General features: G+C 42.6%; 3 protein-coding genes across 3 annotated transcripts in view; 1 reads left to right on the forward strand and 2 right to left on the reverse strand.

The window, feature by feature from the left end:
* Positions 1-1,372: 1,372 nt before the first annotated feature.
* vsig10 (V-set and immunoglobulin domain containing 10) lies at positions 1,373-9,080 on the reverse strand. Its single transcript, XM_061072398.1, has 9 exons — positions 8,994-9,080; positions 8,604-8,912; positions 7,580-7,885; positions 5,411-5,698; positions 3,611-3,895; positions 3,222-3,335; positions 3,008-3,020; positions 1,921-2,066; positions 1,373-1,831 (listed from the first exon to the last, which is right to left on the reverse strand). Exons 1-9 carry the CDS (start codon positions 9,043-9,045, stop codon positions 1,731-1,733), a joined length of 1,614 nt encoding a protein of 537 aa, XP_060928381.1. The 5' UTR covers positions 9,046-9,080; the 3' UTR covers positions 1,373-1,730.
* A 1,425-nt stretch (positions 9,081-10,505) lies between these two features.
* On the forward strand, positions 10,506-12,646 carry pebp1 (phosphatidylethanolamine binding protein 1). The gene is made up of 4 exons (XM_061070929.1): positions 10,506-10,851; positions 11,124-11,233; positions 12,002-12,102; positions 12,199-12,646. The coding sequence occupies exons 1-4, from the start codon at positions 10,717-10,719 to the stop codon at positions 12,414-12,416; spliced, it is 564 nt and encodes a 187-aa protein (XP_060926912.1). The 5' UTR covers positions 10,506-10,716; the 3' UTR covers positions 12,417-12,646.
* A 454-nt stretch (positions 12,647-13,100) lies between these two features.
* The window catches only part of taok3a (TAO kinase 3a), a 61,520-nt gene continuing 58,439 nt past the window's right edge, over positions 13,101-16,181 (reverse strand). The window contains exon 21 of the mRNA XM_061070928.1: positions 13,101-14,474. Within this exon, the coding sequence (XP_060926911.1) occupies positions 14,313-14,474 (162 nt within the window). The 3' untranslated portion in view covers positions 13,101-14,312. The remainder of the gene's footprint in view (positions 14,475-16,181) is intronic.

A 16,181-nucleotide genomic window follows, 5' to 3' on the forward strand; every position in this document is an offset into this window, starting at 1 on the left:
TAACTGCACTGATCCCAGACCACTCCCCCCCCCCCCTGCTTTATTTTATTATAGCAATCCATCTGCTTCCTCTGATAAACAACACGTTTCCTCATTCATCAGCAAAATTGCTTTTTATATTTAATTATCTTTATTCTGGCAGAGATCCTGAGATAAAAAAAAACATCAGATAAAGTGTCAACAAATGTGAATAACAGAGGGAAAGTGTCTTAAATCAATATTTTTAATTATAACAACAATAAATCTCAACTTTCTGGCTATAAAAAACAATATTGAATGGAATCAGAGGGAAAATGTCTTAAATACGTTTCCTTTATTTATCACATTCTATTTCAATAGAAAAAAGGTTTAAAATGTGTGAACCCTTGAGAACGACGTGTTAAATTAATCATTTATATTATTTATGACATTATATCTTAAGAGTTCTGTCGACCGAACCTAACATCGAACATGTTCTCAGACTGAGATTAAATATTTAACAGCTTTGTCGAATCAGTAACAAAAGGCAGTGCATATTAAAAAACAGCCAAAACCTACAAGAGGCCAAAACAGTCGCCTTATGAAACCACTTTTAAATAAAATTACAATTTACTTGATGAAGTAAATGAAGGCGAAGTAAAGTATAACAAAAAAAGTAGTGAAGAAATCCATGGAAATGTTTTATTTAAGGTGTTGAATTGGTCATTTTTAAGAAGCTGAAATATTCTTGAGATTCTCTTGAATTCTCATGTTACACAAGATAAGCGACAAACTGCCTCAGCCACATTTTTGGAGACGAGCCCGGTTGAGAGATGCATTCCAGACATGGAGAATCAGAGTTACACATTATGTGTGTGATACAGGGAGGAGACGTATGTGGAACTATGAATAAGAAGGAAGATATGTTATTTGAAAATCGACCTTCAGCCATTGGACAAATAAAGGTTTCTAGTCTTAAACTTCTCGTACATGTGGGTAAAAAAAAAAGACACACACACGTCAACAAACATACATTTTTTGATTAAACAACTTAATTTACTACATTTATCTCAGTATCAGAGCAACATGTTCAAAACGCTGTACAAAAACACAACCACAGGAATAAAAACTTACAAATATTAAAAACCCTGTTGTTGACGCTCAATTGACAAACCAGAGTTATTGATACAGTCAAAAAAGTGTAAGTGACAAAGGTGTGTATTTACAAGTGTGTGGTCAGACAACAGTTTTTTACAAATGTGGGGGAGGTGAGGGACAAGGTGGCTGGTGTCAAGGAAACGGAAATGAATATTACAAAAAATCTATTGTCTGTTCTTAAAGTAAAACAACTAAAATGTTGAACTAACTTATCTAAAGAAGCAGAAGCTCTGCAAAGTCCACGGCTGACACCTACAATCCTTGTGTGTCTATACATGTTGGTCTGTGTGAAGTGTAAAAGGTGCCCTGACTTTACTCATGTCCAAACCCCCCCCACACACACACACACTCACAAAACTCACAGAGAGTTGCAATAGAAAACAGCAAAAAGCCAAACAGCTCGTATGGCAGCTGATCTGAGACCAGGTCAAAAAGAAATTATCATCCTCATCCTTTGACCCTTTGACCCTTGGACCCTGACCTCGCTGCATGTAACACTATTTACAATATAACAAATTAAAAGAAATATTTTTTTACAAAAGTCTTCCACCAGAGTTTTTCACATTCACATTCTCAGTACATTGTTTTTGCCTAAAACTTTGATCTAAAAACACCTAAAATATATAAGTGACAGGATCCACCGGCTGTTCTGTCTGTTCGGTGTCCTCCTGCTGCTGAGAGCTGGTGTCCCCAGGGTCCACGTCCTCATGGTCGCCTGCGAAACAACAAAACAACACATCAACAAACATGTTTGCGCATCATTTACAAACTTTTACAAAATCTGATAACCTGGCGAGGCCTTACCCTTTGGGATCTGGTGGATCTGGGCGAGCGTCATGTGGTTGCCGTTGGTTAACGGAGGCAGCCGGGGAACGGCGTCCTGAAAGATCTGCTCGTCGTCGTCTGATTCCACCAGACTCATCACTTCTCTCCGGTCGTCCTCAGTTTGCCTGGAGAGCAGAAACATCATTATGCACCTGGAAACGTGTCAACAACTGTGTCAAAAATTAAGGATGTTTTGAGAAATGCGTACAAACTAAGCGGTACAATCAAGAGTGTTTGACCACCAGGGGTGCTATAGAGCAGTGTTTTTATCCAACATTCGCGATACACAGTTACGCTATTTGACCGATCAGCTGTCAGCAGCAGCATCTTGAGAAACGTAGCAAACAAAAGCCGTAAAGAAGAATACTGCTAACTGCCAAATATCCATGTAAACATCCAAAATCTGTTTATTTACAAAAACATACTGCACATAGCTACCTTAAGATTTTTTCAAAGGTGTCAGTTTGTATAATAACTGTAAATATCATAATTTTCTTGTTAAACAACATTTGTATTTGTGAGGTTGGGGATCTGTCATTTCCAAAACTGACTTCTTTCATGCTAACTCATATTAAAAATGTTATATGGACATAAACCATAAATCAGTTTACAAGTGAAGGAGCCAATAAAACGTGGACTGTGTCCCTCGTGTTTTAAAGGGATAGTTTGACACTTTCTTGCGTTTCTTGAGTTAAGACGTGAAGACAAAACTCTCATGTTCATTCATCAGCTGGGTTTAGTTTGGACGGAGCAGTTTCTCCCTGTTTCCAGACTTTATGCTCAGGTAGCATCTGGTGTAGCTTCATATTTACCATACAAACATAAGACTGGTATCAATCTTCTCATCTCATCAAAAACATAGCATTACGGTCTATGATGGTAAGAGAGTCATTTCTATATCTGCTTATTTTTTGATGGATTCATACAAGTGAGATTAACACAAGATGAGAGAAGCTCTGGTAGAATCCTGCAGAATGTAAGAGCTGGTTTTCATCCCTTTGTTTTGATTGATTGAATTAAATTAAACATGCAGATCATATGAAACAAGTGAACGTGACGCACTCACCCAAAATCACCTCCTGAAACAGAAATGTGAAGAGAAATAGTGAAGAGTTAGTGGATTTGTTCTGATTCCCACTTTTGCATGTGTCAGTTCTCAGGTGCAAACTTACAGCTGCAGTGTGTTATTACAATAAATGCACAGAACGAGTGGGGCAGTAGATATGTTGCATGCGTTTGTGACTTTTCGTGCTTTGGCAGCAGAGGCCACAGTAAGTTACCCAAGCAAATACGGTCTCGGCAGGAGTACAGCGATTTGGCCACGATGAAGGCCAGTCCCACGACCAGGGCCGAGATAATGATGCCGACGACGGCTCCTGTGAAAGCGGAGGGGGCTGTGGAGACAAAGCAGAAGAGCGGCGGAGGATTAGGAAGCAGCGAAGTGGGAGGCGCAGCCGGTTCATCAGCATTCCAGAGGTGGAGTCGACACCTGCACTGACGGGCTTTTTGTTTTCCACCTCTGGTCCGATGACATGTGAAAAGAACTGAATGTTCCATGTGTCATCATCTCTTTTGACGCAAACGTTTGCATTCAGTTACACAAATATCTCACGAGAGAATGCAGTGATGCTGATTGTTGCACAGGTGACCGGCCCGATGCCAGACTCACTTCTCACGGTGAGGCCGACCTCCAGCTCGCTGATGTTGAGCGGGTTCTCGCTGCGGCAGAAGAACACGCCCTCGTCCTCTTCGGTGAGGTTGTGTATGGTCAGCTTGAGGGCGGGGCCGTCCTCGGTCAGGACGTACTTTGACCCGGGCGTGATGGCGTCCTGCTGGAGCCCCTTCCTCCACGTGGTGTTGGCCGGGGGGATGGAGGCGTCCTCGGTGCAGGTCAGAGTGACGCTGGTGCCCTCCAGGGCCGAGACCAGCGGATCGCCTTTAGGGTACGGAGGCTCTGGAGGAGAAGGACCAACAATCTCAGCGCCGCAGTGGAAATCAAACCCTCACTTATTGTTGAACATCTCTATATTTTGTGACATATTCACTTTGTTGACAAGAATTAGACAAAATAATTGATACCACTCTGGTTTCTATTGTAAATTTGAAGCTGAAGCTGGGAACCAGTTCGCCCAACAGACAGGAAAAGAGACGCTAGAGCTAGAAAACAGTTAGTGTGAAGGAAAACAGAAACACAAGTTCTCCCTCAAGCTCGGTCTATGAATTATTGGCAAGGGTGCAAATGATATCAAATCTTTAAATTAAAGTAAAAATAATAAATAAATACGTAAACTCAGAGATATAAAAGCTTTCATGACCAGCACAATGATTTGAAAAGGTTTGTTGTTCTGAGTTGTTATCAAAATGTGTGAAATTGAAGGAAACCTTATGCAGGTCGGGTAGATTCTGGATCTCAAAGCTTTGCAAACATCAAATAAAACTGATAAGCTAAAGCAAACGCAGAGTTTAAACTATCACACACTCTTACGCCATCTCAGTGTTGTGCAAACCTGTCCTGTGATGACCCGTCACTACTCACTCACTGACTGACTGACTCACTGACACTGACAAGTGCATGTGGCAACAGTGTTTGTGGGAATGCACAACTCAAACTAATCCAAACCAACTTAGTTATAACAACTAAACAAGGGGCTTATAAACTATAGAGTTTACAGAGTAATCAGAGCGGAGACATGGCTGAACTAGTGAGAGTTTAGGACAGGCAGGGATTTCCACCTGCAGGGGAGGAGCAACATCAGATCAGTGACTAAAGGACTCATCACACACAATAAAAAACACTTTCCCAATCCTCTACTGGTATCTAGTTTCCTTCTAATCATTTAACCAGAGAACAAACTGGGTGGACTTATCACAGGGTAGTGGCCAAACCATTTATAACCTCTGGACTGCAAATGGTTCATCTGCTGAGGCTTTGAGAAATCCATCTCTAAAACCTAAAGATAATTAGCAGGTCTTTATCCAACAGGTCCTGAAGTTAGGTTTTTTTTTCAAGGAGAAATGTTAATTGGTGCAATTGTAGTTCTTACTTATGAGACTGTTGTTATTTTTGGGACTTTTGGGTAATCTTTGATATCAAGTCATGCTGATGGTTTTGTTTATGGGATCAGCAGCAATGAAAACCACACAACTGAGCTGTTTTCACTAGTTTCTCCCAAACACATAGTCCACATGAATTATCCAGAGTACTAGACTAGATCTTTAGTTGTTTTTTAATTTAGTTTTTTTAATGCTGGAAATGCTGGAGACGAAAAATGTCAGAGCCTCAGCAGATAAACTTATGTTAGCCCCAATGTTAAAATTGACCTGCTTGGCTGGATACCATATGAATCCCTGTTCCCTTTAAATTGAAGACTACAGAGTGTCAGTGTGTCTCAGTGAGCTCTAAGGTGGAAAGAACATGAAAGATTCAGCAGCTGCACGTCTCAGGCTCATTTCACCACAACAGACTTACTGAGGGTGAGCGAGCACGACTTCTCCTTCTCTGAAGCGTCGAAGCTCTTGGCCATGCACCTCAGAATCTGCCCCTCCGACAGCAGCGAGCGGTTCAAGCTCAGAGACAGACTGTCCCTCGTCTCCGTCACGAAGACGCGTCCTTTCCACTGGGCGCCCTGGTCGCCCTGGTCTTCCACCCAGCGCAGCGTCGGGGGGGGATACGCTCCAAACCAGGTGCAGATGAAAAGGGCGTGGGAGGCGTCCTCCGCTGGCGCCCAACTGCAATCAGGGTGTCTGTCCGGTGCATCTGGTCGAGGGAAAAGAGTCAGAACTGAGTAAACAGAACAGACATTTACACATTTACACATTTACCAGCTAACAGAACTATTTTCAGAAAGAACTCAACTATCTGTATTTGAGGATTCAACATTTTGCTGCTGGCTCCTTAAAACAACTTTGCTGAAGAAAACGCTTTAACCATTTTAGTTTTTTAACATTAAGCAGTGACCACAAGATAAAGAACAAAACAGGAAGACCAGGATAAAGTCATTCCTTTACTTTTTGTACTAAAACATAAAAACAGGAAGACTACTGTTAAATTGTGTTTCCTGAAAGTGATAAATTCTTTCCCATCCATTATTTTCCCCTTTGTGTCTGTTTCCCAGTCTGAGGGTCCAGAGAGAGAAGTGAATAGTTCACACTTTGAGGCGTTTAGGAAATATTGTTCTTCACACGTAAGTGTTACAGTTTCCGAGTTAGATTCGCTTTTAACTTTAGGAAAGTCTCTAAAATACAAAAAGAGGAAACATCACTAGTTAAGTCACTGGCATTGAATTTCCCACTTGAACCAAATAAAGGCTTTTATTGATTTTTTATAACAAACCTCTCTTCCTCTTTTGATTCTCCCAATATAGTTTAATTCTTATTTCGTATACACTGACCCTGTAGACACTTTAGTTAATTAATTGTTGCATATGAAGCTTCATTCTATCCATTATTATAAATCCTAATTTCTGTGATTTTCTTGATAAGACCAGGAACAAGCTGATCAATCCATCAATAAGCAATAAATCCTTTCATCTGATTTTTTAACATGTACTGGTGAGCTCCCTGGAAATAACCTTCTAATTTCCAACTACGTATTTTGGGGGATTTCTCTCTGTGAGTAATGACAGGAAATCAGCAAAAACACTGAAAATGCAGCGTGAGCTAGAAATTCAGGAAGTCCCTTCAAAGACTGGAAGAAAAACCTGCACCATGACCGTGCAGATAAAACAGTTATTTTCACCTCAGCTGCTGCACAGATTCATTTATTTTAACGTCAGAGTGAACTGATATTGATTTCTCTTGGTGTCCTCAGTGTGATATTTCAGTGGAGGTTACGAATCTGTGGCCGAGTGCGACGCCTCACATTCAGTTTTTCACGCTTCAAGCTCCTGACTCTGTTCTTGCCACACTAAATATTTTCAAAGTATATTTTTGTATGTGTATTACATCTCCACTTATTCACTGTGCACTCATTTATTATTAGGTTGAAAGTGAGACAGGTTTATATTTTGTTATGGGTTAAGATTGGGTTTAAAACTCCTACATTTTGAAGGTCATGGTCTTTGTTCTTGGATTTTAGCATTCTAAAATCCAAGAACAAAGTTTGCTTTCTTCTCTGTGAAATTATCTTTGTTTTTATTTTGTCGCAATATCAGCAATTGTACTAATTAAGGTTTTATTCAAACCCGTAAGATTAAGGACAGCTGGGTTTCTGGCTTTTTTGTTATTTTTAAATGAAAAATAACTGTTTACCTGTTTACTTTTCTACCAATATTTCATAAAAGTTGTTTATTATTGTAACACTTCTAATTATTTCATTCAATTTGCTCTATTTATATCAATAACACTTTAATTAAAGCTGAATTCTTAGTCAGCTGTTGAGTTTTTTTAAACTTTTGTGTGGTCATTATTTAGTTTTTTTACACACAGTTATTTAAGACAACATTAGACCGTGATAAACTAAAGAGTGTTCTCTGAAATTAAATATATCGTGGTTTTATATTTGTGTTTTTATGGCACCAGTATTTACACATTTGAAACAAAATGCTGTTTGGAATATTGCTGTATGATAAAATAAATAAATGTAAGTATTGTGTCTTGATCAGAGCTCCAGTTTTCCCAGTGTGTTGCTGGTACTCACAGTAAACCAGCAGCTGATGGCTCTTCTGAACCGTCTGGTCGGACACGTTGTTGTGCGCCCTGCAGCTGTACAGCCCCTGGTTGCTGGGCTGGATGTTTTCTATCGTGTAGCTCAGCCACGACCCGGAGCCGGTGGCCAGCGACACGTTGCTGGACGAGCCTCCTGAGAAGGTCAGGGTCAGGTGCTGGGACGGGAAGGAGGAGCCGGAGCAGTTGAAGGAGACGCTGGAGCCTCGGTAGACGATGAGCGTCCCGTTGGACAGAGGGGTCGCCGGCCCGATGGACAAGGACACGTTCTCTGGACCACCTGAAAGAAATGTGCAGTGCATTACAACTACTGTGACTTTAATATCGATCCTCATCAATATCCATAAGCAACTGGAAGAGATTTCTAGATGCTGGCAGAATTACAATAGAATACACAGCAATGAGCAGAAACCTATTCAGCTAATTTAGGCATGATTGTAAATTTGGTCATGTGATAACGAAACCTTGGATTAAGTTAGATTTTCCTGATATTTAATGCATCAACACAATTGAAATAAAGGCAATAAAGGTCAAATAAATATACATAAAATACCCACTACTAGCACGTGAAAACATAGGCCTATAAATATGTAATGACAATGAAATGCTCAGTACTTATATATACAGAATGAGTACTAGAGATGATTTAGCTTTTTAACAAACAAGTGCTGAATATGTGAAACTCTTGAAAAAAGTTTTTTGATAAGTTTGAAGAGAAATTGAAAATTTGTGAAACTCTTGACTCGATTGTTCTTTAGTTGAATTCGATATCTCATTTTGAATCTATATCCAACAGTGGGATTTCTATAATTCAATGGTTTACTATTAAGTGCCAATTACTGCTATTAACCGCCAACATTTCAAAACAACCCGACCCAGCCCTGCCTGTCTCCATGTGCCTGTGTGACCTGTCCGTTAGGTGGAAGAACCGGTTTGTGTCTTCCAGACAGCAGAGAAAGGAGGTTGCATCACACGTGGACAAATGCTGGTTGACTCACTGGTGACTAGAAGCCGGTAACGTGAGTAGAACGTGTTGCGAGGCGCAGGAAAGGGGCTGTTGGACCAGCTGCACTCGTAGATGCCATCATCTCCGGGGGTCACCCCCTGGATCTGCAGCTCGTGGCCGTACAGGACTGTGAAGCGCCCGGTAGAAGGAACCAGTGAAGTCCCTCCATCTCCGTTGACTTTACTCCACATGAGTGTCACTATGGTCAAATTACTGACGGGAAAGCAGGCTGGTATGGTGATGTCCGAGCCCGGGGCGGCGGTCAGCACCGTGTCGGTGGAGCCGATCCCTGAAACTGCTGCTTTAGAAGAAAAAGAAGAAGAAGAAGATGAGTGAAGAAACCTGGATTTTTACTCTCACCTGGTTGTGATGTCCAACTCACCTGTGGCCGATAGACACAGGAGGAGAGGCACTAATGTCCCCACCGTCTCCATGATGTCTCCTCCACCTCCACCTGTCTGAATGTCTCCTGCACCTGTCTGACTGTCTCATGCACCTCCACCTCTACCTCTCTGACTGTATGCTCCACCTCCCCCTGTCTGACTGTCTGCTCCACCTCCACCTGTCTGACTGTCTGCTCCACCTCCACCTGTCTGTCTCCTCGCCCTGTCCACCTGTCTTCTCTACCTCTTCCTCTCTGACTGTATACTTGTCTCCTCCACCTGTCTGACTGACTGTCCACCTGTCTGTCTCCGCCCCCTCTACCTCTCTGACTGTCCACCTGTCTCCTCCCCCTGTCTGACTGCTTCACCTGTCCGTCTCCTCAACCTGTCGCTTCCTCCACCTGTGTGTCTCCTCCACCTCCACCTGTCTGACTGTCCCTGACACACCGTCACCTCGTTCTCTAACCACCATTGTTTACCTCAACACACTAATCCGGAAACTCCTGCACGGGAAAAGCCACACCCACACCTCACCTTCTTAAAGGTACAGTAGCACCACAAGAAATCCTCATCTTCTTCTTCTTCTTGTTCGAGCCAGATGTGGAGTCCAGTACGGTGGCCGAGAGAGGTCAACACATGCAAATAAACAATGTGAAAATTAAAAAAACATCTTCATTGATTTGACGACATGTTCGCTGCAAAAAATCCAAACACGTGGAAACACACAGCTTCAGATTGGATTTCTAAGCAGATATTACATTGTTATAACCAGTAGACTGTATATAAAGATGGACGACATGTTGGAACGGTGTAGTGTAGATCACAGCAGGCAAATATAAAAACAATAATCCATTTGTTTTTAACTTACTTGAATTGCTTAGTCTGGATTTGTTTAACGACTGAATGCGATATGCAAAATTAACCTCTGCCATAAAGGAAATAAAAGGAATCATTCATGTACCACAACTGCCTGATGTACAACACACTACACTGCTGTTTAACACACACCCACTCCAAACCCACACACATAGCTGGGAGGACACACACAAACAAAAAAATGTTCAACAAATATTCCTACATTTATATATTCAGATCAACATTTCTCTCGTAATCCTCAAGATGCTTTGTTACTGAAGTCTGCTCCTCCTGATGGAAAGTCACACAGAGTTGAACTACAGCAGCTTCATCACTGTTTTCAACCTCTGGAAACATTAACATTGTTGTTTTCTTAATTGTTTCTGTATTTGCACGTGTTGGGACTTTTTTGTAGAAGTTGTTTTCTTAACTTGCTTGTGTTTGCTAAGTGTTTTCTCCAGTTGCAATGCGTTGACCTTTCTCGGCCTCGGGGCAAAACAAAAGTGGGTCTTAAATTTTTTTTGTGTATTAAACATGTGGAGCTCTCTGCAAGGTGTCATCCAGATGTGAACCGGAAGTGGCCCAAGTTTCAAAATGCTGACTGTGGGCCAAATAGTGCAAAACAGATCTGGGCCACCTTTGGCTGAAATGTGGCTTACTTGTGGCCCAGGTCTGGCAAACAGGAACAGGCCATTATTCTACCCGGGATATGAGCCAAAACCATATAAGATATTCTGGACTCATGGTTGAACTTGAATGCACCCCCCTCTCCTCCAGTAGCTGTATCTAGTGTCGGTCCCTGAACGCATCACTCCGGTTCTTCACCCCCAGCAGCAGCGGTGCCTCGACCCGGACTAGGAGCCAGACATGCCGGTGGACCTGAGCCAGTGGAGCGGTCCTCTTGCTCTGCAGGAGGTGGAGGAGAAGCCTGCCCGGGTCCTGACGATGAAATACGGATCCGTGGAGGTGGACGAGCTCGGCAAAGTGCTGACACCCACACAGGTCCGGTAGCTAGCTGCTGCAGAGCTAACGATGCTAACATGCTGCTGGCTCAGCCTCGTCTCTGGGGGTTAGCTCAATGCTACACTGCTAGCACTGGTCTAAAGGGAATTTATTCACATTGAACTTCTTTAAGCTTGTTTTCTAAAAAAAGGTTTAAACAATGAATGAGGTTATATAATGTCTGCAGCATGTGAGCAGATGTGAAACACGTGGGGACAGCGCCCTCTTGTGGGTGAACAGGTGAAGTGACCTCGGCTCATGTTGACCCGCAGGTGCAGAACCGACCAACGTGCATCGAGTGGGACGGATGTGACCCGGGTAAGATGTTCACTCTGGCCCTGACCGACCCGGATGCTCCCAGCAGGAAGGACCCCAAGTTCAGGTGAGGAGAGAGACTTCTATTCTTAATAATAATAATAATAATGATGTTTCTGTAAGACAAGAGAAGACAAGATATATCAATTAACTAAGATGTGTCTATAATATAAGATAAGATAAACTTTATTGATCCCACGTTGGGGGGGATTCACATCAGCAGATTTTCAGTATGAGGACAAGAGGACACATGAGTCCAAAACTAAAGAGAATAGGCAATAATATCGAAAATAAATAAATAATATACAGATTTTATTATCGATGGAAATTGAATTTAAGATGATTCAAGCACTGCGTGAAGAGAAATCAATGGAGCGTTTAGTAACACGATATGGCTAATTAACAAACAAAGGCAAAAAACGTAACCTGCTTGGCGGAAGTAAAAATCGACATAAGATATTTTCATCATTGCAGTACAAATAGATATTTATGATGCATAGAAAATATCAAATTGTGCCGTTAAATTACAAATAATAATTTTAATTTCGGGGATCCTGTTTTTTTGCTGGAGAAATGCATTTGAAGGGAACTAACATAGCTCTAACACTAGTCCCTGGTTGTTGTCCCCCTACAAAAGTCCCACTCAGCTTTTATATATAGTGTATTTATACTGATGCTTTCAAACTACTGTCATCTCACTGTAAAGTACACAGAGCAGCTTAGTTGTTATTTTACTTCCATATTCACCATGTTGGCTCAAAATCCATCACTCTTACATGGTGACTCAAGGCTCCTTCATGACAGAGCTTCACTATGTTTGTGTCTTTCCCTGAAGGGAGTGGCATCACTTCCTGGTTGTCAACATGAAGGGCAACGACGTGTCCTCTGGCTGCGTCATGTCCGACTACGTGGGCTCTGGACCGCCCAAAGGCACAGGTGAGAGAGTGGAGCTCCAGTTCAATCTGTTCCTTCAACCGATCATACATGAAGCTTGGGTCAGACCTTCAGATTAAAACCCTCCGTGTGTCCCAGGTCTGCACAGGTACGTGTGGCTGGTGTACGAGCAGCCCGGCAGCATCTCCTGCTCCGAGGACGTTCTCACCAACCGCTGCGGAGACGGCCGCGGGAAGTTCAAGCTCCAGAGCTTCAGGCAGAAGTACGAGCTGGGCGCCCCGGTGGCCGGGACCTGTTACCAGGCCGAGTGGGACGAATACGTCCCCAAGCTGTACGAGCAGCTGGCTGGGAAATAAGAGAAGTGAACAAGACTCTGCCTGCACTAGGAGTTCATGTGGAGGAGGACGCTCTGCAGGAAGCTCCCGTTCTCACAAGTGGCAAAAAGAAGAACAACCATTAACAGTATTTTGCTTTTTTGTTAGTGCCACTGAATAATATTTTCTTTTCCCACTGTTGCCTTCCCACGCTGTGACACAAATACCAGTGATGTCACCTGATTGTCTGCAATAAACCAGTTCAACACTGACTGGATTCTGTGTTCGAGTGGTTTCTGATCGTTTGGCAGCTGCTCAGTTACTCAGTCGACTAATTTAGATCCTCAACAACATATTATGAATCTACTATGAAGTAGTGATGATTTATTCTCATGAGGAATAATTTGAAGTGTTTGTTTTATTGAGACCATTTTATTTTGGAGATGTGTAACTTGTAGAACCAGGCAATGATAAAGTGTCTCAAACTTTATAATCAGGAGGTAAAATATAAAGATTTTTGCTACTTTAACCTGATTAAATGTTGGTAAATTTGACTAAACGTATTTGTACTGTAAAATTAAATATCAATCAATACGTTATACCATTGATTCTTAGCAGGGGAGCTGCAGCCAATCACAGCTGACGTTGGTTACTTCCTGCATCTCGGGACCAAATAAAAAACATGAAAACTTCTATTTTACAGAATGGACAACTTGCACCACGTCGTCAGCTTGTGTGATGAGCACTTTATTTACAAATATAATTAAAAGCTCTGACAGATTCATGCTTTCTTTTTAACCTGGAAAAAAAAAATTAAAGTGCATGCAACAATAAAGCGTCATACTGGTCTGGTTGATAAGAAAAAAGAAAAACCACACGGCTCGGAAGTCGTGAGAAGCCAGAAAAAAATAAAAATAAAAAGATAATCCCATTGATAGAATGAATTTCAAATACTATCTGAGGAAGGGGGGAGGAAAAGCATCTTTAAAAATTCTGTTTTTTTCGATATGAGTGACAGTTAAAATACAATACGAAAATAAGTAAAAGCTCTCCATAGATCCTTCTATACACAAAGTACAAGTCCACCCCCGCCCCCCCACAATGAAGCCCTTTGTGCTATCTGGGAGCTGGAGCTCATGTGACACGTTTATTATTAATATCATTATTATTATTCACATTGGCTGCCAGTGCAGAGAAATCAGTACGATACAAACACAGAGTACCATGATTCGCCCTCAGTAATCAAATCGACCGCAGGAGTCACATGAATTATTATCATTATCGTTAAACGTGTACTTATCAACGTTGTGATATTCGTATCAAATTATTCAAATTTGTCATAAAAATGTCCTGATGAGTCGAGGATAGAAAAAAGTGTTGAAAGAAGCAGTGCAGGAGAACGACTGTGGAAGTTTGATTTATCGCTTTGAACAGGTTTGTGTTTTTTTGCACCGCTCGAGACCAAAAAACGACAAAAACGCACGACAACAATCGATTACCTCTAAAGAACCGGGTGTTTGTGGAGCCGTTTCATTCGTCCTTGTTCTTCTCTCCCTCCTTCTCTCGTCTTCCACATTGCACAAGAAACAGGAAAAACACCGTGACTACGTTATCGTTGTTCGTACAAAATCATGACAACTACAGGACGTTATCCAGCATTTTTTTTTTCTTTTTTTGTCATCTTGTGACATGACGAGAGACGAGGTGGGGAGGGTGGGGGTTAAGGTGGTGGCTGTCAACCGGCCACTGGACACACACACACAGGATCGTTTTTTTGTTGTTGTTGTGTGTGTGTGTGTAAGGACGTCAGCAGCAGTGAACACCTGCACAGTCGGGTCAGAGGAGGAGAGAGAGGCAGACGGACGCCCGGGGGGGGCGAGGACAGACGACGACAGCAGCAGCAGCAGCAGCAGCAGCAGCAGCAGCAGCAGCAGCTCCTCATCTGTAGTCGTCCTTGGGAAAGTCCAGGGTGCCCAGGTTTCCGAAGCCGAGCCGCATGCTCTCCATGTCGAAGCTGTCGATCTCCCGCTCCTGCCGCTCCAGCAGGTGCTTGATCCGGTCGGTTCGCTCCTTCTGAAGGGAAACCAGCTCCTCTTCAATCTGCACGGAAACACATGCACACGATTTAGTGTCAGAGCAGAGAAGAAAAATTACTATTCAATTATTCAGAAGACAATTTGACGAGCAGTTGACTCTGCTCTATTCATGTCCCTGAAGAACATGTACAAATAAATAGAATGCAGCTATTCTCAAAAATAACAATACAACCATCGTGTTTGGTGTGAACGGTAACGTGGGTTTTAGAGGAGCTTGGTTTTCTTGTGGTGAGAAAGGACAGATTCAACATTTATAAAGCCTTTAGCCTTTATATCTTTATTCCTGTTCATAAGAATATGAATAATAGGAATCAGAAAACAAATGAGAAGACGCTGCTGTGCATCTTTTATCCCCACAGAGGAGAGGAGAGATGCTTCAGTAATAACATCAACACAGAGATTACTACCGGACTCATTTCTTCTTTCTTGCCAGAGGGAAACTAAACAAAGAGAATCACTCTCCAGGAGAAACACAGCTCGATACCCCACTGATCAACATTGGGTTCGAACCAGCAGCTCTTCACTGTAAATCTCTATTTACCACAGGCTCCTTGTGTTTTTGTGTTTTCATGATTCAGTCGTTCGTCTTCTTCACTCAGTGACGTCGCGGCTGCAAACTTTGATGAGCTCTCTCTCATACTGTAAACGTGTGAGTGGGTTAGGTTTTATTAATCAGGTTTCGGTGGCACAAGTTGTTTTGTGTCTGCTTCATTTTTAAGACTCACACGTCAGCTCGACACACAAACACACACACACACAGAACCAGGTGCAGACAAAGCCCTGCATGGCGCAGTACGGCAATCTGAGCGACTTACTGAGCATGCACAGAAAACTCCAGACTCTGACCATGAACCGAACCAGAGGACAATAGTGCTTCTAAAACCATGACATCATGCCGGTCCCCACAGCGCAGGGCTGCACGCGGCCAGGAGAGGGCGACACAGCACCGCCACTGGCGCAGACCACACTGGACCCTGCAGAACTGGATCCAGGCAGCATTTCAAATGTGTCTTTGTTGTCGGAGCGCTGTCTACTAGACTGTGTCGATGACGTCGGTCAGTGTGTGTGTGTGTGTGTGTGTGTGGGGGGGGGGTTACAAAGTTAGTTGTCAGCTTGTAACACGGCTGCAGATGTCAGAGCTAATCTGATTTAGGAGAATGTAAAAGCAACAGAAATATCTGCTATTGAGGGATTTCAGACAAACAACAACCTCAGGGTGTGTTTTTACAAACAGGAGCCGACAGAGGTGTTGTAATAATAGAACGATGCGGTGGCGTAGAGAGAGTGAAGGAGAGACGCCTGCTCCCTGCAGGACGCCACGCCACTGTCATCGCCACCTGTGGAGACGGAAATCTGTGTGAACTGGTGAATGTCTGTCTGGGTTCGACTTCCATGGCAGAGCTGCTGAGGTGGAAGCAAACGTAAATCAGGAGCCGTTTACTCAACACGTCAAGGCAACCTCTGAAAAAACAGATGTTTGTATTTGTTGTTTTCATCTGTCTACAGTCTCAGATGCTTCAGACTTTAAAGGGTTTGTTTACATCCTGTTTGTGATGTACCTTCGTAAAATGTGTGTTTATGTTCTTTCATGTCTTCTCGAGGTTGAGGATGAGGTTACTTTCCTTTTTGTCCTTTTAATTGGATGTATACGTATGAACGTACCCGAGACATATTCAGACACATTCAGACCTTGGTCACATTGTGTTAGTGC

Source organism: Limanda limanda, chromosome 5, assembly GCF_963576545.1.
Source record: "Limanda limanda chromosome 5, fLimLim1.1, whole genome shotgun sequence".
Taxonomy (NCBI): Eukaryota; Metazoa; Chordata; class Actinopteri; order Pleuronectiformes; family Pleuronectidae; genus Limanda; species Limanda limanda.